The following is a 23562-nucleotide window of genomic DNA, read 5'->3' as shown; positions in this document are numbered from 1 at the left end:
TGGCTTGGGCTCCCTCTTGCCCCGATCGTATCGGGGAAGGTCAGGCTTGTTGGGGCAAGAGGGCTTGGGCTCCCTTTTGCCCCGATTGTGTCGCAGGGGATGGCTGATTGCTGCATAAGAGATGGCTCATCTCGCCTTCCGCGAGGGTGATGGCCCACCCCCCTCCGAACCGCAGCACTTTGGGGTGAGTATCGCCGGCAGGGGAAATGCCCTGCCGCGATGCTCACCCCAAAGTGCCCTGGTTCGGAGGGGGAGTGGGCGATCACCATCACAGCAGGAAAGATAAGTCATCTCTCCTGCAGCAATAGTGTCAGTAGGCAGGTTGCTGGGGCCGCTGAGCTGCAGCATTCAGCTCAGCGGCACCTTTTTCGGCACTTATACCTGTTTTGACTTGCTCTAAGTCAAAACATGTAATTGCCGACTAGACAACCTGCCTAAACTTTTGGTTATACCTGCTGTACGCATATGTCTATGTCGGCCCACCTCACGTCCACCACCTGCCCTTTCCCCTCCTCTAAAAACGCCTCTTTTCGCTCTATGTGTTTAGAGGCAGGGGAAAGGCCTAAGCTGGTTTTAGAAATGTCTAAAATCAGCTTTGATTAAGGGTACTTGGACAATCAGGCTTTTTGATCATCCAAGTACCCATTTAGGCCACTTTTTAGACGTTTGTTTTTTTTTATTATGAGCCCCATACTGAATACAAAGAGATGAAATAAATGAGTAATCGTTAACACAAAAAAATAAAACATTTAAATAAAAATCAATATCTTTTCTTAAATATTAACTTACCAGACACAGAATAATTGTACAAATTAATAAGTGTAACGCAAATAAACCTATACTCATATTTTTATTGTACTCTGAAGGCGAAATATTTCCTGTTAGGTGCAGTGTTAGGTGGAGTGTGTGGCGCAGTGGTTGGATCTACAGCCTCAGCACCCTGGGGTTGTGGGTTCAAACCCCGCACTGCTCCTTGTGACCCTGGGCAAGTCACTTAATCCTCCATAGCCCCAGGTACGTTAGATAGATTGTGAGCCCACCGGGACAGAGAGGGAAAATGCTTGAGTACCTGATTGTAAAAACCGCTTAGATAACCTTGATAGGCGGTATATAAAATCCTAATAAAACTTGAAACTTGAAGTCAAAACAAGACTAATGGTGTGGTAGGTTTTATCGTCTGATTCACTGTAGGTATTAGTGGTGCGTTATGACTAGAGGTGCAAACTTGTTTTGGGTACCAAAGGCGTCCGCATCATAGTACTTAATAAGAATAAGCAACTGGTTTACTCATACTGGTTGTATTGTTGTTTTTGACTGGCTTAGATAGGTGACTGCTTGGCGCCGAGCTGAGTTTGACATGCTTGATTTAGAGCATCTTCATTACTGCGCACTAACTGGTTAGCACACAGATAACCTGGAAGCTTTACCACCTACAAACAGGAGGCAAATAATGCTCATGCAGTAATTTTTTTAATTGGTGCTAATGGCACCATTAATGGGAAAATAGAAAATAAGCCATTTAACAGCCACAGTAAAAATGGCCTTAACGCACAATAACAGCGGATGTGCTAAGGCCAGTTTTTACTGCAATTCAGTAAAAGATCCACTTAAAACCCTTACCTCCTTTGAGTTAGAATGAGCAAAAAACTACAGCTGACATATGGTCTCTCATATAGGTGTTGAAACTACAAAAAGGTGCATATGAAAAAGAGTTTCTTACAGGACTAAGCATGCATCATCATAGTGTAAACGATTTCGCAAATTCGGTGATGCCCAGTCCCGAAATTCCGTAAGAACAGGCTCTGGATTTTCATATGTAATATTTATCAGGCTCGCCTGTGTCCAGATTTCTATTCCAAGCAGAACAAGATCTGTATTTACTTCATTAAGTATCTGTAAATACATAATGACATCAGAAAACGTATTACAAATATTTTCATGTGATTATGAACAGTAGGTGTAGAAATATTATTTTATTTAAATTCTTTGGCAAGCACACTGAAAGACACCAGTTTGCCCAAAAAATGTTTAGTTATTAGACTCCAAAATAGGCTTTGCTTTGACTAAGATCTTTTTTTTTTTTAAATTCTTTATTCATTATAAATCATAAACAAGTGTACATAAATACATCCATTACAATTACAATATAATACTTGAAAATCTATATCATATGATCTAGAACAAAAATATATACCCCCTCCCACCTACCCCTCTCAAAGCAACCTAAAATTATTTAATCATTGTAAAACATACATCAAATGTACAAATACCACACATTATACTTCCAATATAACACTTGAAATTCTTCACAATCATTTGAAACAAAAACATCAATCCCCTCCCACCCACTCTTAAAGTAATTATAGCAAAAATTCATTATTAAATATACCCTACCCCATCCCCCAATGTGTAAATATAATCTCCCATTTAAAAAAAATGATGTCTACTCATTACAGTACTTTTCCATTGGCCCCCAAATCTTTATAAAATTATTGTAAGTCCCTTTCTGCGTAGCAATAGCTTTTTCCATCTTATAAATATGGCATAATGAGTTCCACCAAAAGGTATAATTAAGATAAGAATAATTTTTCCAATTATTGGTTATGTGCTGAATGGCGACTCCTGTCATGATTAACAAAAGTTTATTATTATACGATGAAATTTGACTTTTTTTCCTCATAGATATACCAAACAGAACAGTGTCATGGTTTTCTAGAAGACAGTTAACTTGAGTCCAAATTGAATTCCAAAATAACATAATATAGGGAGAAAAGAAAATCAAATGGTCCAATGTCCCTACTTCAAGATTACAAAGCCAGCATCTATTAGATTTAGAGCAATCCAACTTTTGTAAACGAACTGGGGTCAAAACGCTCTATGCAATAAAAAGAACCAAGTTTGCCTCATAGATGCTGACACTGTACATCTCATTCTCCAAGACCAAATCGCGGCCATTGAGATGCAGAAATTTGTTGCTTAATCTCAATGCTCCAAATGTCTCTTAGACCATTTTTAGGTTTTTTATTTGCATAACCAGATATGAATTTATACAATGCGGCTTGGTGTCCTAGGAAGTCTGCTTGAAAACATAGGAACTCCAGACTAAATTGATTATCAAGAGTTTTCCATTCAGGGAACTCCACCTGAATAGCCTGCTTCAGCTGTAACCATTTAAAACATTGTGATTTATTGAGACCAAATCTATGTTGTAGCTGTGAAAAATCAAGCAGCTTACCATCTGAAATAACATCATTTAGAGTTCGTATGCCTGCAATAATCCAGTCCTTCCATAGAATTTTATTTCCGCCAATTTGAATCTTGGAGTTTATCACAAAGATTGATTTGTTGATTTATTAATTGGAATAGGTGTGAAATTATTAATGTACCTCAATGTTTTCTATGTATCATTTAAAATTCTGTTATCTTTATATCTTCTAGGTAATTTAATACTAGGAATGAGATTAGTATTCTATTATTTATACACCGCTTATAGCCTAAGTGGTTTACATTCAGGTACTCAAGTATATCTCCCTATCTGTCCAGGTGGGCTTAAAATCTGACTAACATACCTGGGGTAATGGAATGTTAAGTGACTTGCTCAGGGTCACAAGGAGCTGCCCTGGGCTTTAATCTGCAACCTCAGGGTGCTGCAGTTGCAGCTCCAACTACTGGATAAGGATGGTATGCTGAACCATAGGGTTGTCCATGCGTGCTTGTGAACATACTGCAGAAAATGCCAATCACAGCTCTTTAGGGCCTCCTCATTCTCCCCAGTCTCTGCTGCCTTCATCAGTTCATACCAAAGCCAGCAACAGCCCTATAGAAGACAGGAGAAGGAGGAGTAAGGGGAATTCCCCCAAACCAGGTGTTTGATCTACATAGATGAATTAAAAAAAACATCCACCAATCACAGCACAAACAGTAATATTGTTAAAACATTAACAAGCCACAGAAAGGAACAATAAATGTAAGACAATACAAGTTAAACAAGAACATAACAGCTTGAACATTTTCAATCATATATATAGACTTTTCATAATCCGACTGACAGGAAATATCCTAGCTAACCATTAAGCTTGAGTATAGGTGTATTCTTGTGTCTTATAAAATATCCCATGAGTGTAAATGATACAGAATAATAAAATATATAATGTGTAAATTGTAATCTAAACGGCAAAGTAAGGAGACATGAACATCTCTGGAGATAGCAAGGGATGATTGCGGTCAGGAACATATGGAAAGCAGTAAAAGAGTAAAAGGGGACTGAGATGTGAGCAAACATAAGGGATTACAAAAAAACAAATGAAGTGAGCATCTGAAGCATATGTGAGTGTTGTCCTTTTTTGGATATGAACAAATGTTTATTTTTACTGAAGGTAATGCATAACAATTAGAAAATTTGTGAAAAACGGTAAACAATGTGAGGGGCATAATAAAAAAAACAAAACGTCTAAGTCCCCTTTTAGCCTAAAGCCTTAAACGTTGAAAGTAGAAGCAGGGAAAATGTCCATTATCAAAAAAAACATCCATAAGGTTGTTGTTTTTTTTTTATAATGGCCTGCCTCTACGTTCAGCTGTTTAAACGCCCAAATCACCACTACGTATAAACTTACACCATATAATCAACTTAAAAAAAGCCTAAGTCCCAAACGTCCAAAACAAGGGCTTTTAGGTGAATGAGGAGCTTAATCTGATCAGGCTTTTTGATCGTCCAAGTACCCATTTAGGCCACTCTTAGACTTTTTTTTTTAAATATGAGCCCCTGTGTGTTTTGATATATGTCAAGAGTAATAAAAGCTTAATAAACAGAGATACAACAGGTTTGGGCTAAAAAGGAAAAGCAACATTAATAAAACATGTATACCATTAACATTTTGTTACTAATGACCAATTAACAGAAATATATATACTCTTGATGATGTTGGCAATGAAGACCTTGAACATTTGGTAACTAATAACCAAATACAACGGAAACATATTGCTCTTGATATAATATTAACAAAAATGACACATAACTATGAATTAGGGAAAAACATACGACAATTAATCCTGTGACAATCTCTGGCACAACATCCGTTTGCTTTGGTAATCAGACTTTGCTTCATAAAAATGGGCGAAAGTCAATTTCTGAGTTAAGACCTGCAGGAGTGATCGTATTGATCTCAAAGATCGCTCTATGTTCTGCTTGCAGAAGTATGTTGTCGATATCTCCACCTCTTCATTTTACTCTGAAAGTTCGGAAGACAAAGAATTGTATGTCTGCAATTGTGTGATTATATTCCTGCTAGTGTACCACCAATAGCGTTGTGAGGACGCCTCTAAGGATATAACTCATATGTTCAATAATTCTGGTTTTGATTTTTCTTTTCAGTTTGCCAATGTAGAAGAGGTTGCATGGGCATTTTATCATGTATATAAATTTTCAGTATTGCAGTTGCTGCTAAAATTTAATTTGTATTGTTTGCCTGTCCTAGGATGCGTGAAAGAGGATATCTTCATGGAATGGCAGCATACAGAACATGTTGTGCATGGCTGGTGTCCGGTGTGGTCCTTCCTGTAGTAATGGCCTTAGGTAGAGAAGATGGTACCAGTTTGTCTTTAAGGTTCTTGTTGCAGGTTAGGGCAATAGTCTGTTTGATATTACAGAAGCATCTATGTAGTTCTAGAATGTGCCAGTTGTTCATAATGATCATCCTAACGTCTCCTGAGAGGTGTGAATGTTTTAACACACATTCTAGATCAGGTGGAATCTCTTGTCTACTGCCTGTCCTCAGAAGATCTTCTCTGTGCTTGATGTTAGATCTATTGTAGCCTTGACCAATGTCTTCAATTGGGTATCTATCCTCTTTGTATAAATCTTCGTGCCATTGTTTCTGCTTGTTTATCAAATTTTTCTGGCATAGTACAAAGTCTCTTTAACCATAGGAATTGACTATAAGGAAAATTCCTCTTTGGTGGTCTTTGGTGGAAACTGGTAAAATGTAGAAAGTTATTCTTATCTGCTGGTTTCTTATAAATGGTAGTGTGAGGCTTGGAGCTGCACGGAATGGTCGGGTGAAGGGAGAGCTCCCGATGATAACAGACATCTGTTTAATTAAAAAGTTGTAAAAGTGTTGGAAAAGTTTTCAAAAGCCGTTTTATAACTATATTATTGTACAATGGCTTCTGGTAAGCAAAATAAAACAGATTCAGCGATGACAAGTGCAGGTAAACGATCAAACCCGGAGCTGGTCACGCCGTCGAAAGCTCCTTTACCTAAAGAGTGCAAGTGTGAAGAGGAAATCCTTAAAGCTATTAAAGAAATTGTTTTGATGAATACTAAAACATTAAATGGATTGCAAGAAGAAGTCGCAAAACTTAATAAAAGAACGGAGGTTTTAGAAATAAAAGTGAGCAACCTAGAAAAGAATGCTGAGAATTTTGAAAAGGAAAGAAGGCAGTTTAAAAAGGACAGAGAAAAAATTTTACCACTCACCAAAGAGCTGGAGGACTGCTCTAATAAAATGAGAAGATCGAATTTGAGGCTGTTGGGTGTACCGGAAGGGGTGGAGAAAGGAAACCCAATTTCCTTTGTAGAAAATTTCCTTATGAAAGTCCTGCCTTTCAAACCTAAATATCCAATTGAAATTGAGCGGGCACATAGGGTGCCTATGAAAAGACCAGACATTTTTAAAGGTCCACGTCCAATAAGTTTAAAGCTGTTTAGATACCAGCATGTTTTAGAAATAATAAGACTGGCGAAAGAGAATCAAAATTTGAAATGCCAGGACGCCAGGGTACATATTGTGCCGGATTTTGCTAAATCCACGGCAGATCGGAGAAAGCAATTTTTAGACTTGAGACAAGCTTTGAGGGAAATTGGGGCAAAATATGGTTTACTTTATCCGGCCATCATGAAGGTGACAGTTGATAATAAAACCATGAGCTTTGATCACCTGGATAAATTAAAAATGTTTCCTTGTCAAAGGGTACAACCTATGCAAGAATAACTGAGTCAAAAGATATGCTGTGATTTGATGTTCAGTGTTTTTATCTGTTTCTGCATGGTTTTTCTTTGATTACAAATGCTTTCTCTTTGAAATACTTTTTCCTAACAGTCCTGGAATGTTGGGATGGTCCTATTGATGTTGCTAGGTGTCTGGAATCCTATAATGTTCTTTGCAGCCGCTGGAGCGTGAGACTGTTATTAATATCTCTGAGTGACTTATATGAAGTTTTAAAGATCAAATTATTAAAGATTTCTTGCTTCTTTTTTCCATATGTACTTACAGTGGATCTTTATGATATGAACAGTATTTTTGATATAGGAGGCTCTGATGGTCTGCAGGGGGTGTGGTACTGCTGCTTCACGAATATTTTAGAAGGATCTCATCTGGAATTGACATAACATTTTTGATTATATGCTGCAAGCTCTCTGAAAACTATAGTGAAAACCCTGAAGAAAATAATTTCTGGGCTCTGGAATTGCAATAGACTGCTGTTACTTTTGGTTGGGAAATCATATGATAAATGAGTTTGAAGGATTTTGCCTCTTAAACCTTATAAAGTTGGCAGTTCTCCGCGTGAGCGGACTGCTGGGCGCGATGGACCTCAGGTCTGACCCAGCGGAGGAATTGCTTATGTTCTTATGTTATGACAGTGTATTTACAAAAATTGCCATTTTTGGCGAAAGACTTTTCTATGGATCATCCAAGATGAACTATCTTCTGCAGGGGTGCTTTCATGCTACATTTTAAGAACTTTGGACTTCAAGAACTTGTACGGTGGATCTGCAGAAATTCCCCCAAAATCTAAGATTTCTAAGACCGTAATACAGCATATGACTTTGAGTTGGAAGTTGACTGTATGGAATTTGCTGAAATGTTACCTATGGCAATTTGTCTGCTATTGAAGTTTTAATATCTGTTGGGTTTTTTTTTTCCCATTTGTTTTGGAGTTTCTGGGGTTATTGAGGATTATTATGTGTTGGTGTTCTTAGTAATGGATTTTTATGGCATGGTTTGGATACAATATGAAAACGTATACTTTACATGTAAAGTATGTTTTCCTCCTGGATTAATTGTACTCTTTACCATAGCTTTTCAGAGGACTATACTGCTGCGAGTAGATAGGTTCCTAAAGGATAAGGGGATTGAGGGGTACAGATAGAAGCAGAGGTAGGTTATAGAAATGGTCAGGAACCACTTCACAGGTCATAGACCTGATGGGCCACCGCAGGAGCGGACCGCTGGGTGCGATGGACCTCTGGTCTGACCCAGTGGAGGCAACTTATGTTCTTATATACATTTGGAATATTGATCCTCCTTGGGTCATAAAATGCAGTACAGTAATGCTTTAATTAATTTGGTTATTAAGTGTTAGGTTATTGCATATTTATTTGTTTGGATCCATTATCTGTGGATTTATTGTGTTCATGAAATGATTTTTTAATGAATGAATGCAATTTTTATAGTTTATATTTTATTTAGTTATAAAATGGTTTTATTTATTATTTTATTTCTTTCAGGTTTAGATTTGCATCACTTTTATTCTCGTCTTATGAATTAATTTTATTAGTAATGTGAATATCTTTATTCCTGGTATTTCTAATAGTTTATTGTACAGGTTTTAAAGAAATATAATTTGATTTTATGTTTGCTGACATATTTCACTATATAATTTTTATATAAGTCTCAGGAATTTACATTGGCTTATTTTAAGGTATATGTACTTTTATTCCAATCAAATATCTGTTCTTTTGCATTATTATACGGATATCTGAATTGCTTGCTATGATATGTTGATGAGGGGTATGAAATATGGTTTGAAGGCTTCTGATTAAGGCTTTATTATTTTATACATAAGAGTATTATATCCATGAATAATTTAATGCATAAATGAATTATATTTGAGGTCTGTAGGAGATTTTTCTTATTTACCTGTGCTTTTATGTGCGGTTCCAAGTTTTTTTCACTCATTATTTAGGGGTGAGTGGGGTGGGTACTGGGTATAATGGGGTACAGGGTATAATGATTATCTGAGGTGGTATATTTTAAAACAGGTATCTATATGGAAAATGGTCTGTATAATTCATAATTAGTGTTTTATTTGATCTTGGGGAATTGGATGAGAGATTTTTCTAATTTATATATTAATGGAGATTAAACTTTTCTCGCTCAATGTTAATGGCCTCAATCACCCAGTGAAAAGGAAAAAAATGCTCACATTCCTTAAAAAAACAGAAGGCTGATATTTATTATATCCAAGAGACGCATCTGTCAGCTATAGAATCCAAAAAACTCAAAGGGGATTGGGTAAAGTATTGTTTTTTTGCCCCCTGCAGTAGGGAAAAAAGCAGGAGTAGCCATATTAATAAGTACTAAATGCTTAGCTTCCTTTCAAATGATAGATTTTGACCCTTTAGGAAAGTTGGCTTAGAGTAGAAATAGAGAATGGGAAATAATACCTTGACTTTATTTAATGCCTATGCCCCTACTTCGAATCAAATATGATTATTTTAAGAATTTGCAACAACTATTACTCCCACTGGCTACTTCTAATTTAGTTGTAGCTGGAGATTTTAATGTTGTTATGGATCCTATTATGGATAAAAAAAAACCAAGTAAAAATATAATAATCATTAGGGTTAGATAATTTGGTACATTCTTGTGATTTAAAAGATATATGTCGTATTCTTCATTTTAATGATCAATAATTTTCTTTTTACTCACAAGTTCATAAGTCTTTTTCAAGGATTTGATTATATTTTGGTTTCTAATTCATTGGTGCAGCAAGTGACACATGCTTCCATTGATCCAATTATTTTGTCCGATCATGGAGAGGTTTGGATCAAATTTAGGTTGGATGAACAGGATAAAAATAGATCAATATGGAGATTTGATAATACATTGGTTATGGATTCAGCATTTCTTGAAGAATTTAAGTTAAAGGTATCTGAGTTTTTCCAAATAAATACTTCAGAAGATATTAGTACCAAAATAATTATGGGATGCTTTTAAAGCTACTATGAGAGGTCATATTATTTCCTATTCTGCACATATTAAAAAACAACTTGCTAAGCAATTTACTGATTTGGAAAAAGAAATTAAATATTTGGAATCTAAATTAGTTGATAAATGGCAGCAAGATAATTTACAAGCTCTTTTTAAAGGTAAAGGGGAAATATAATGAGATTTCTTCAAGATTGGCGAGGAAAGATTTGTTTTCCCAGAAAACCTTGTATTATGGAAGTTCTAATAAGGCGGGAAGACTACTTGCAAATTATCTTAAAGCAAAAAAAAGAAGAGTAAAAATAATAGCAATAAAAGATGAAAAAGGAAATACACATACTCAGATTAGTAATATTTTAAGTCAATTTCTAATTTTTATAAATGATTTGTATTCTTTCAAGTCTTATGATGATAAAGTTCAAAATGGTTTGCAATTATTAAATTTTTTAGAGGGTCCAAAACTTCCTGATCATATAAAAAGAAGTTTAGATGAGCCTATATCATTAAAAGAATTAGAAACAGCATTGAAGTCTCTTAGAGTTGGATCCGCTCCAGATGGGGATGGTTTTACAGTGGAATTTTATAAAACATTTCAAATTCTTTATTACCCCATTTACTAAATTTATATCAGTTTCAACTAAATAAGGGTTGTATTACAGGTACTATGGCAGAATCTTTGACTATTGTTTTGCCAAAGAACATAAGAACATCAGAAGTTGCCTCTGCTGGGTCAGACCAGAGTTCCATCGCGCCCAGCAATCCGCACCCGCGGTGGCCCATCAGGTCCATGACCTGTCAAGTGGTCCCTGACTCACCCTATAACCTATCACTACCTTTATCCATACCCCTCAATCCCCGTATCCTTCAGGAATTTATCCAAACCTTCTTTGAATCCCTGCAGTGTGTTCTGCCCAATTACAACCTCCGGGAGCGTGTTCCATGTGTCTACCATTCTCTGGGTGAAGAAGAACTTCCTAGCATTGGTTCTAAACCTGTCCCCTTTCAGTTTCTTCGAGTGCCCCCTAGAGCTTGTTGTTCCCCACAGCCTGAAGAATTCTGTCCCTGTCTACCTTATCTATGCCTTTCAGGATCTTAAAAGTTTCTATCATGTCTCCTCTAAGTCTCCGCTTTTCCATGGAGAACAGGCCCCAGCTTTTCTAGCCTGTCGGCATATGAAAAGTTTTCCATACCTTTTATTCATTTTTCGTCGCTCTTCTCTGGACCCTCTCAAGTATTGCCATGTCCTTCTTGAGGTACGGCAACCAATTACTGGACACAGTACTCCAGATGCGGGAGTACCATTGCATGATGACTTCCTTCGTCCTGGTCGTGTTTGCCCCTTCTTGATGATACCCAGCATTCTGTTCGCTTTCTTTGAGGCTGTCGCACAATTGCGCCGATACTTTCATTGTTGTATCCACCAGCACAACCCAAGTCTCTTTCAAGGTTACTTAACCCTAGCAATGATCCCCCCATTGTATAGTTGGAACATTGGGTTCTTTTTTCCCAACATGCCTGACCTTGCATTTGTCTATATTAAAACGCATCTGCCACTTTTTTGCCCACTCTTCCAGTTTCGTTAGGTCCCTTTGCAGGTCTTCAAATCTTCCGTGGTTCTAACCCTGCTGCAGAGTTTTGTGTCATCTGCAAATTTGATAACTTCACATTTCGTCCCCGACTCCAGATCGTTTATAAATATATTGAAACAGGAGCAAGTCCCAACTCCGACCCCTACGGAAACTCCACTCGTGACCCATTGCCAGTCTGAGTATTTGCCCTTCACTCCAACTCTCTGTTTTCTGCCCGCCAACCAGTGTTTAATACATCAGTGAACATCCCCCTCCACCCCGTGGCTCCACAGCTTCTTAAGCAACCGTTCGTGGGGTACCTTGTCGAAGGCTTTTTGGAAGTCAAGGTAAATGATGTCTATGGGTTCCCCTTTGTCCATCTGGCTGTTTATTCCCTCAAAGAAGTGTAGTAAGTTCGTGAAGGCATGACCTTCCCTTGCAGAAGCCATGCTGGCTCACTCTCAGCTACCCATTTTTTTCTATGTGCTCACAGATGCTGTCCTTAATCAGTGCTTCCATCATCTTACCCGGAACCGAAGTCAAGCTCACCGGCCTGTAGTTTTCCGGGTCACCTCTCAATCCCTTCTTAAAGATAGGCGTGACATTTGCTATTTTCCAGTCCTCCGGGATCTCCCCAGTTTTCAATGATAGGTTACATATTTGCCGGAGTGGTTTCCGCTATTTCCTTTCCCAGTTTCTTTAGTACCCTTGGGTGAATTCCGTCCAGGTCCGGTGATTTGTCGCTTTTCAATCTATCTATCTGTCGGAGGACATCCTCATGGCTTACCTCTGTTTGCTCCAGCTTTTCATCTCGATCCCCGCTTATGATCTCCTCGGGTTCTGGTACATTGGATGTATCCTCGCTCGTGAAGACCGACGAGAAGAACTTGTTTAACCTGTCTGCTACCTCTTTTTCCTCTTTTACAACTTACTTTCTGTCTCCATCATCCAACGGACCCATTTCCTCCCTCGCCGGTTACTTCCCCTTCACGTACCTGAAGAACGGTTTGAAGTTTCTCACTTCCCCAGCCAGCTTCTCTTTGTATTCTCTCTTTGTTTTCCTAACCACATCGGTGACATTCTTTCTGGTGTTTTTTGTGTTCATTCCGGTTTTCCTCAGTTTGGTCCTTTTTCCATTTTCTGAGCGATGTTTTCTTGTCGCCTATTGCCTTCTTCACTTCCTTTGTTATCCACACCGTGTTTTTTGATTGATTCTGTTTGCACCCTTTCCTAAACCTGGGGATGTACAGGTTTTGTACTTGTCTGCACCGTTGTCCTTGGGTAGGGACCAAGGCTTTCTCTACGGTCTTCATCTTCCCGTGAGCTGTTTCTGAGTTTCTTTTTTCACCATTTTCCTCATAGCATTGTAGTTCCCTTTTCTAAAGTTGAGCGCTATCATTGTGGTTCTCTTCACTTTTGATGTTCCTGCTTCTTAATTTGTACTGGATCATGTTGTGATCGCTGTTTCCCAGTGGCCCTACTACTACCACCTTCTTTGCGGGTCCCCCTAGTCCATTGAGGATTAGGTCGAGAGTTGGCATCTCCTCGAGTTGATTCCTTGACCAGCTGCTCCATGAAGCAATCCCTCACAGCCTCTAGGAACTTGGTTGCCCTCCGCTGTCGAGAGTGCCCAATACGCCAATCTATCCCAGGGTGGTTTGAAATCCCCATCACCACCACACTTCCGCTTTTGCATTCCTGCCTCAATTCTGCTTCTAGGTCATTGTCGTTTGCTTCTGGCTGTCCAGGTGGCAATAGTATAGTCCTAATTTTGTGTCAGCTCCCTTCCTTCCTGGTAACTTAACCCATAGTGATTCCAACCCTTCCACCCTTGTCGCCGTATCCATCCTGGTCGACTGAATGGAGTCTTTTATGTATAGCGCTATTCCTCCTACCTTTCTTGTACATCCTGTCTCTCCTATAGAGTTTATAACCCTGGCAGTACTACGTCACATTTGTTGTCCTCAGACCACCATGTTTGTGTGATTCCAATTATGTCTAGGTCCTCTTTGTTAGCCATGACTTCCAGCTCTCCCATTTTGGTCCTTAGACTCCTTGCATTTGCGTACAAAGCAATTTAAGTCTCGGTTTTTTTTTAACTTTCCCTGTTGTGTTTCGTCGTGATTTGATTCTCTTATATGTCCTCCCTCTGGACTGCCAGCCCTGGGTTTCTTGTGGTGCGTTTTCTTCGTCCTCAGCTGGTTCCCACATTCCTGCATGCCCCTCTAGTTCCTGCTGTTTTTTCCTTCTTTTTGCTCTCTATTCTCACTTGTTCCTTGGTCCCCTGTAGTTCGTCTTTGAGTCCTTCTCTGCATTTTCCCGCTTGCTTTGAGGCCTACTTTGCATTTTTCCCGTTCAGTAATCTTCGTTGGATACTTCTGTCCAAAGTGGTCGTCTCCAGATTGACTATCGGCTTTCCCCCTCTCCTCAGTTTAAAGCCTTGTCTATTGTGCTCTTGACGTTATTGGCCAGCATTCTTGTTCCTGTCGTGCTCAGGTGCAGTCCGTCCCTCCTGTAGAGCTTGTTCTTTCCCAAAAAGTTGACCAGTTCCTAACAAAGTGGAAGCCTTCCTCTTTCGCACCATCTCCTCAAGCCATGCGTTTATTGCTTGCAGTTTCAGTCTGCCTCCATCTGTTGGTTTCTGTCCCCGACGTCTGGTGGATTCTGCCTTTCATCAGTGGGTCCTCTCTGTACTGCTAGTGGTCCTGTGCCTCCACATTCCTGCAGGCCTCCTCAATGAATCTCTCGAGCTCCCTAACCTGCGCCTCAATGTGGCTCTCTCTGGTGGGGTCCTCAGTTGCCCAGCACGGTTCCTCTGAAGCACGGAGTCCCTCCAGCTCCTAGACCTTTGACTTGCAGTCTCCCGACCTCCTTCTTCAGGCTTTCCAGTTCCTGACACCGACCGCATATGTACGCCTGCCCTCCCGTAGGGGAGGTAGTCGTACATATGGCACTCCGTGCAGTATACTGGGAAGTTCCGCTGGGTGCCTGCTGCCTCCATTTCTTTTTCTCCTTTCTTTAGTCTCTCAGTGTGTGTGAAGTGTGGGAGTGTGCCCGGCATGCAGCTAGCTGAAAAAGAGAGAAAGAAAAGAGAATGAGTAAGAGAAGAAAATAACCTACGGTTTATGTTTTAGATGAAGCTGCTGGGCGGCCAGGGCTCCTGGCTCCTTCTTAAGGCTCCTTCACAAAGGCGCTCTCGCTAAGGTGAGCGCCTTTGCCGCTTGCCTTTACCGCGCGCTGAATGCCCCTTCGCGCGGCGCTTGACTCCCTCCTCTGATGGGGGAGTCCCGGGCTAGCTGACTTCTGCTTGGTGACACGGTGCAGGGTGGGGCGGAGCTTACCTCGCCGCTCGTCTCGCCCTCGCGCCGCCTGCTATATCCTCTTCCGATCTCTGTCTCCTCTCACCGATCTCCTCCTCCGCTTCCTCCTTCCTACCGCCCGGCTACATCTAGCTGCATGCCGCTGCACTGCTCTAACTTCTCAATACGCTAGCTTGTGCCAGCCTTCGCACCGCGGCCTCCCTACTTAAGGTGGAGTCCGATCGCTGACGTCTGCTGGTTGACTGGGTGCGGTGGGCGGTAGCTTTACTCTCGCCGCTGACCCACCTCCTGCTGCCTGCTAACCACTTCGATCTCTTCTGCCCTCTTTATCTCCTCCCTTCACACTGCCTTCCTTCACTCCTCCCGGCTACCTCTCTAGCTGCACGCCGCCTGCTTGCTCCAAACTTCCACACATGCCGGCATTGATTCGGCATTCGCACCAGCGGCTTTCTCCCTCCCTCTTAGGGGGGAGTCCGGGCCCGCTGACTGCTGGTGACGCGGTGCGGGTGGGCGGAGCTTACTTTCGCCGCTACCCGCCCTCACCGCCGCTAACATCTCCGATCTCTGCCCTCTCCGATCTCCTCCCTCCTCTTCTCCTCCTTCCTCCTCCCGGCTACCTCTCAGCTGCCGCTGCTGCCTGCTCCAACTTCCACCACCACTTTGGTCTCAAATTACAGGCTGATATCTTTAATTAATGTGGATGGAAAATTATTAGCTAAAACTTGGCCTTTGAGGTTGGCTAAGGCTCTCCCTTTCATAAATTTTTTTTTTTTTTTTTTTAATTTCTTTATTGATATTTTGAACTTGACAATGTATACATTTGAAAAATCGAAAAAACCCAAAAAACAACAACCTATATGAAAATACACTATTAACATCAGAATATTACAATAAAAATTTTAAATCCCTTCTTAACCTATAACAGTAATGATATTATATTTATACTCATCAATATTATAGAATATTATGAAATTTTATACCTCTAAATAAATAATACACTCCCCCCACCCCCCCCACCCCCCCCTGGATGTGCAAAGGAATCTAACATAATAAGCCAAGCCCGAGAGCTGGTCTCGACGTTCGCGACCCTAACGCGGGACTGGGTGGCCCGCTGAGTCGCTAGCCGGGGCTAGGAGGGGGCGGGGGGGGGCGGTCCGTTGCCTTGGGATCGCGGGCTCCCCCTTTATCAGGTCGTCGCAGCCGTGGGGGATTGTGGGTGGGAGGGGATAAAGGGAGGCGTGCTCGGAGGACCTAAACGGTTTGGTCCTCCGAGACTGCTCTGCTCACCACGTGTGGTCCCTGGCTGGTCCGTGCGCGGCCCTAACTGGTGCGGGTCGGGTTAGGTTAACGGTGCGGCTTCTCTCCTACTGGTCGGTGCATAGGTTCGATGGCGCGCACTCCCACTGCCGCGGCTGTGGACTCAGCGTGGTGATCTCGATTTTGGCGGGTGATTCCTTCGTTGAAGGCGACACTGCCCCGGTAAGTGCGGACGCTGGGCGCGGGTAGAGAATTGCCTCTCAGGCGCTCCCGTTCGGCCGCCCGAATGGCGATAGCGCTTGGAGGTAGGGAGAGAGTCTACTGTTGCCTCGGGGATGGGGCGGGTTCGATCCCGCAGGGGTAGGGGCCGACTTCTTGGGTCGCACCCACGTGGCAGGGCCGCGGCTGGGGGGGAGGAGGCGGTTTGCTTTGCCCGCCGTGGCGTCGGTGCTCAGGGTGGTGTCCCGGGAGGCGGGGAGAGGGACCTGCGGGGCGGGTGGAGGATCGGCGCGTTTTGGATACGTCTCCTTTAGTGGGGCGTGAGAGCGGAAGCGAGCGGGTTTCCGGGTGCTCCTGTTCTCCCTTCTACTTCGGGTGCGGCTAGTGGTCCGCTGGGGAGGATCGGCAGGAGGTTGGTCCCACTGGGGTATGTGGGGTTCTCCTTCGGGCTATGGGTCCGTGGGCTTCGGTACCACCTCTTTTCCGGTTGTGGGTCCCTCGTCTCCGTGGGGACCGGGTTTTGTTGGGGGCGTTGGGGGTGGCGAGATCCGTGGTGAGGCTTATGGGTTCTGCGGGGCTAACTTACCCTCCTGCTGTTCAGGTTCTGGCCCCCTGTCGGATTTCTCCCCACAGGTGGTCGCCGCTGGACGTGTTGCCATGGGCCCGGTACATCGTCTGCGGGACCAGTTCGTGAAGGCCACACAGGAGTGGTGCGGATGAGCGTCGAGGGTCCAGCCCGGAGTGCTCAACGTCCTGCTATGGCGGCTGCCTGTGGGAGGGCGCTGCTTCTGAAGGAGTCGATGGCGGACGTGACAAGGAGCGTACCGGATTACGGGTAACATGGCTTAGAGGCTGGGGTTACTAGTCGGGGTAAGAAGGGGAGAAAGAAGGGTAAGGGTAAGAAGCGCCGTAGGATGATAGGGATTCTTCTTCGTCCCTCTTCCTCTCTGTAACATCCTCTTCCTCTTTTTTCGTCGTCTTCATCTTCTGGGTCCAAGCGGCCGGTATCGAGTGGGGGTCAGGTGCAGGAAGGTGATGATCGGGGGGCGCCTGCATTGGTTGCGTTGTCAGAACTGTGGGAAAAGGTCCCGCGGTCCCTGCGGCGTAGAATTGGGAGGCGGGCCTGCGTCGATGTATTCGCACTATGGAAGGTCGGGTCCGCAGTAGGAAGAAGAAGAGTAAGAAGGAGGGTGGGAAACCCAAGGTGGGTGTGGTGTTCGCGTAATATTGTTAACTGGACGCGCGCGTTTTTACGTTTGGCCAGCGTATGGGGGAGAGAGAGACCTCAGGACTATGGCCTTCTATTGGCTTACGCGGACTCAGTTTTTAGATGCGTATCAGCACTTTGGGGGTTTGGGCGTGGCTGAATTACGATGAATGCGTTCCGAGACAAGATGGAGGAAAATCGGCATATGTCCTGGGGCACGCAGGACATTAATCTCTGGCTCACCCATATGGCGAAGCCAGGTGTTTCAGGTCAGGGACCTTCGGGGAAGCAGTTTCAGCAGTCAGCTAGTGAGGGGCGTTCCTTTCGTCCGCCCGGGAGTGCCGGTGCCGGGGGAGGTCCAGGCCCTCTGCTGGCAGTTTAATAAATCTACCTGCTCCTTTACCGATTGCCGTTTTCGACACGCCTGCTCCCTGTGCGGGTCAAGGTCACTTCGGCACTTAACTGTCCCAAGAAGCGGAGCAGGTGTCCCCTCCTCCCCCGGGTAAGTGAGTCAGGGTCACACGGTTGCCCACCCCGGTATGGTGGTGTGTGCCAGGCGTCCCGTGGCTGGCTCATATATCGGCGATATGAGGCCGGCGGCCGTTTTTATCGGGGGGGTTTAGTGAGGGATTTGTGATACCGTGTGTTGCTGCCCTTTATCGAATGTGCAGGCATTCTAATGCTTCCTCTGTGTGTCTCATCTTCGGGAGTAGGGTTCGCCCGGAGAAGTTGTTTGGAAGAAATCGTGTTGGGGCGGATAGCAGGGCCGTTTCGCGCTCGTCCGTTTACAGGTGATAGGTGACTTTCTTCCTCTGGCGATCATACCGAAAAAGGAGCCGGGTGTAATAGCGCCTGATCCACAACTTGTCCAGGCCTGCTGGCCTTTCGGTAAATGACGGCATTCCGCGGGAGTTATGTTCAGTACGTTACGCGTCCTTTGACAGTGCCCTCGAAATCATTCGTTGTGTTGGCCCATCGGCTTGGTTGGCCAAGGTGGACATTGAATCGGCTTTTAGGTTATTGCCAGTGCATCCGTCCTCGTATCCTTGGATGGGTTTTAAATTTGAGGGTGCCTTTTATTTTGATCGTTGCCTGCTGATGGGGTGCTCCGTTTCATGCGCTTTTTTGAATTATTTAGTTCCTTTTGCACTGGGTCACGACTCGGCGTGCGGGGAGGGACTCGGTAGTGCACTACTTGGACGATTTTCTTTTGTAGGGGGAGCAGCTTCCGAGGATTGCTGGCGATTGAAGACAGTTTTTGAGTCTATGGCTGCGGAATTTGGGGTACCGTTGTCGGCTCACAAGTCGGAGGGCCCTTCTACATGTCTCACGTTCCTGGGGATCGAGATTGACACCGTAGCAATGGTTACTCGGCTTCTGCTGGGCAAGGTGCGGCAGTTGCTGGATTTGATATCGCTGGTAGGGGTGCTCTTAAGCCTACTTTGCGACTGGTTCAGGTCTCGTTATGGTCCCTCAATTTCGCCTGAGCGGTGTTGCCTATGGGTCGCCCATTTTCACGTCATTTGGCTGGTGGTCGACTGCGGGTGTTCATGATCGCAGACACTTTGTTGCGGATTTCGGCTGGGATTCGGGCCGAATTGCGGATGTGGTCTTGGTTCTCGAGTGTTTAATGGTTCGCTTCCCATTTCAGCTGGCCGGAGGTCACTAATGTGGATCTTGAGCTGCATCTGATGCGGCTGGGGGCGTCGGTTTCGGTCTTTTACTTCCAGGGCGCTTGTTGCGCGGCGGCATGGCCAAAGGCTTGGCGGCGGGGAGGGCCTTACCCGTAATGTTACTCTGCTGGAACTGTTTCCGTTGTGGTGGCTTGTGAGTTGTGGCCGGACAGGTTGCAGAAACAGGAGGGTTGTGTTTTGGTGTTGACAACATGGTAGTGGTGGAGGTAGTCACCAGACAGTACGGCAAAATGCTTGCAGGTGACTGCGCTAAGGCGTGAGCTTGTCGTGCGCTGTTTGCGACTTAGCCTGTTTCATTATCGTGCGCGACACGTTCCTGAGTGCATAATAGCCTACGCTGACGCTCTTTCTCGTTTTCCGCTTTTGCAGTTTCGACAGCTGGCGCCAGAAGCACAGCTGGAGGGATTGCCGATGCCGGTGCATTTGTGGAGCCTGGGCGGGAGCGATCTGGTACCTCCTACAGTGCTCAGTAGCGCCATCTATGTGGGTCCTGTTACAACAGGGGCTTTGTGACAGTATCGGGTTTTCTTCAGTCTCGGGATGGCTCACCTGGACCGTTGTCAGAGTTGCTGCTGGCAGAATTTTTGGCCTCGGACGCATCTTAGGGGATGTTCCTGGGAGCGCGGCGGTTGGGCATCTGGCGGGCATTTACGTTCTTTTGCAGAGCATTAGGGTGGACGTGCCCGTCGTCAGGGTTTTTGCCCCGTCGGATGTTTAGCGGCGTGGGGTAGGATGGTTCCACGAGTGCCTGACTCTCGTCTGCCTATTACCCATGCGTTGCTGGTTAACCTTGTCGAGGTGCTGCCTAGGGTGACGAGCTCGGGTTTTGAGACATGCTTGTTTCGGGCGGCTTTCTCCTTATCGTTTTTCGGTGCGTTTGCGCGTGGGCGAGTTGCTTGTCCATCCGTCGGATGTTCAGGGGACTGCGAGGCCTGCGGCGCACTCAGGTGTGTATCTCCGGTCCCACGTTGCGAGTTTTCATTGCTCGTTCAAAGGCGGATCAGCTGGACAGGGGGCGTACGTTGGTCCTGCATCAGGTTGAGGGTTGTGCGTCGTGCCCCGTCCGATCACTGGCTGCCTATATGGCGATTCCGTCCTTCCTATGCCTTGGCGTTGATGGTGCATGAGGATGGTGCTCTTCTTTCGCGATATCAGTTCTTGGCCATGCTACGTCTGGCTTTAGGTGCCGTGCAGCGGGTCCTGTCTTTTCTGGATTTTCGGGCATTCCTTCGTCCACTGGGCTGGGGAGCGTGCAGTTGGTACCGACCTGGTTGGTCGTCATTTGGGCCTCGGGCATCGGGGACAGAGAGGCATGCGATGGCACCAGTTGCTTCCTCTGCTGAATGATCTTCGTCGGCGTCCTCGCCGCCTGGATCTGTTGATTCTTCACCTGGGGGGCAATGATGTTGATGCGCTGGGTGGAAAACATCTTATCGACATGGTGATTGGGGATTTGGGAGTGGTACAGGGTTGGTTCCCTGAGGCTCGGTTGGTCTGGTCCGATATCATTCCTCGGCCCAGCCGACTGGAGTCTCGGCGGTGGACCAGGGGGCTCATAAAGGTTAACAAACAGATAGGTCGATGGGTGGAGTCCAGGGGAGGTATTCAGGTGAGACATGACTGGGTAGATGTGTCTTGTGCAGGGTTGTTTTATAGGGATCGGGTTCATTTGTCCGATATAGGTTGGAATTTGTTATTGGATGACTTCGCCACCTGTTGTGAGCGAGTGTTGGTCTCCTAGCCGCAGCTCTGTTCCTCGTGGGGTTGGGCCTGTAACTAGTTACAGGCCTGTGGCGGTATCCCGAGCTACTGGCTACTGGGGCTCATCAAGGGATGAGCGGTGGGCCGGCTGGGCGCCGTGCCTGGTGGGTCGGTTGACCCTGGATAATGGGGCATGTGTGGGACATGCCACCCCTCAGACCCTAGCTTGGATGGCGGGGTCGGGGGCCAATTACTCCTGGTGGTAGCTCGGGATCTGGTAACAATGGTGATACCATTGTTAGGGGTTTTTTTGTTAATGTTTTAATTGTGGCTGTTAAATTATGTACATTTAATTGTGTTAATTGTATTAAGAATATGTTATTATTCAATAAACAGGGCTGCGGCCAGGTTTTACCACTTAAGATGTTTTGGTCTTCTTGGGATTGGGAAGAGGTCGGACGGGAGGAGGGGGTGATCGTGTTAACAGAAGCGGGCACTCCAGGTACCGCTGTTAAGAAAAAGGAATCACTTTAATTATAATGTGACAAAATTAGTTAATGGACCCCAAATCCCCTTAAAGGATTTAACAAACCCTAAACGCTCTGCCATAATCTTTTCATATTTATATGTTGCACATACAGTTGCCCACCAAAAACTAAAATTAATCCTATCATGATTTTTCCAATTAGATGTGATCATTTGAACCCCTATTCCTGATAAGATCATGAAAAGGCAACTATTATTTCTATCCAAAGTGGGTTTATCATGCAGAATCGTTCCAAAAATTATTGCTTCATATGTCTTAGGAATAGAGGATTGAAGAATATTATTAATTTGCCCCCAAATCGACTTCCAAAAGCAAGTATCAATGGACAAAAAAATAAAAGATGATCCAAAGTCCCAATATCAATATGACAATGCCAACATCTATTAGATTTAGAACTATCTACTTTATTCAACCTAAATGGAGTCCAAAAAATTCTATGTAATAAAAACAACCATGTTTGTCTCATAGATGCTGACATTGTACATCTTAATCTCCAAGTCCAGATTCGTGGCCAACGAGAAACAGAAATATGCTGTTTTAACTCGATACTCCAAATATCTCTAAGACTATTTTTTGTTTTTTTATTTAAAAATCCAGAAATCAATTTATACCACTGGGCAGCCTGATGTCCTATTAAATCTGTTTGGTAGCAAAGGATTTGCAAGCTAAAATAAGTTTTCAAATTTTTCCATTCAGGGAACCCCATCTGAATAGCCTGCTTCAACTGCAAGCACCTATATTGTTGAGTGTTTGAAATACCAAATGAATGCTGCAGTTGTGAAAACTCAAGCAGATTACCATTAGAAATAAGATCATCTAATGTCCTAATATTTGCCTGCATCCAATTCTTCCAAGCGATTCCAGCACCGCCTATTTGAATCTTGGAGTTTAACCATAAGGACTGTAAAGTAGATTTCATTATTGGTACCTCTGTTAATTTATCAATAAATTTAATAGTTTTCCAAGTATCCAATAAAATTATATTGTCCTTAGCATATTTATGAAATCTGATACTTAATACATGTGGAAGTCTCATAGGGGACACCAAATTCCGTTCCAAATATAACCAATCTGGTTGATGATCAATAAGCTCAGGGAGGATCCAATATATACCTTGACGCAATATATAGGCTTGATGGTACCTATAAAAGTTTGGAAAATTTACCCTACCCTCCACAATTGATTTTTGCAATGATACTAAAGCAATTCTTGGTTTTTTCCCAAGCCAAACAAATTTTGTCAAAATATTATTTAATTTTTTGTAAAAGGACTCTTGAAAATAAACTGGTAACATACTCATTTGGTAACAAACTATAGGCAAAATCATCATCTTTACTGTTTGCACTCTCCCCCACCAAGAAATATGCAAAGGATTCCATTGCTCACAGAATTCTGTAACTTTTAGTAATAAGGATTTTTCATTTACCTTCATTGTTTCTTCCAATGTACAGTACTTTTTATCCAAATTCCTAAATATTTTATTTCATCTTTCTTCCAACTAAACTGAAACGAATCAAATAAGCCTTTTATACAATGTACATTTAGTGGAAGAATTTCTGATTTATTCCAATTTATTTTATAACCTGAAAATTTTCCAAATTTATCAATCAAATCCAATAAATGTGGAATGGTTGACACCGGATTTCTCAAATGAATCAAAATATCATCTGCATAAGCAGAAATTTTATATTCCCGACCTGCATAAGGAATATCTTCTATCTCCTTTGATTGTTGAATAGCTAAAAGTAGAGGTTCCAAAACAATATCAAATAACAAAGGAGATAATGGACAACCCTGTCTAACTCCCCTTTCTAAAAAGAACCTTTCTGAAAAAGTATTATTTATATATAATCTAGCAGATGGGGAGCTATACAGGGATTGAATCATTTGTATAAATCGAGAACCAATACCAAACCAATCCATTGCTTGATACATAAAAGTCCATTCTACCCGATCAAATGCTTTCTCTGCATCTAAAGAAACAGAGAAAGCCGGATCTTTCATATCCTTTGTTAAATGTAAAATATGAAAAGCTAATCTGGTGTTATTTGAAGAATGTC

General features: G+C 43.4%; 1 protein-coding gene across 1 annotated transcript in view; it reads right to left on the bottom strand.

The window, feature by feature from the left end:
• Positions 1–1716: 1716 nt before the first annotated feature.
• LOC117362934 (disintegrin and metalloproteinase domain-containing protein 9-like) overlaps positions 1717–23562 on the bottom strand; it is a 379468-nt gene continuing 357622 nt past the window's right edge. Inside the window, exon 10 of the mRNA XM_033950024.1 lies at positions 1717–1893. Within this exon, the coding sequence (XP_033805915.1) occupies positions 1717–1893 (177 nt within the window). The remainder of the gene's footprint in view (positions 1894–23562) is intronic.

Source organism: Geotrypetes seraphini, chromosome 6 (genome assembly GCF_902459505.1).
Source record: "Geotrypetes seraphini chromosome 6, aGeoSer1.1, whole genome shotgun sequence".
In the NCBI taxonomy this organism is placed as follows: domain Eukaryota; kingdom Metazoa; phylum Chordata; class Amphibia; order Gymnophiona; family Dermophiidae; genus Geotrypetes; species Geotrypetes seraphini.
Note: the sequence above shows the minus strand (reverse complement) of the source record. Positions and strands in the feature narration are given on the sequence as shown.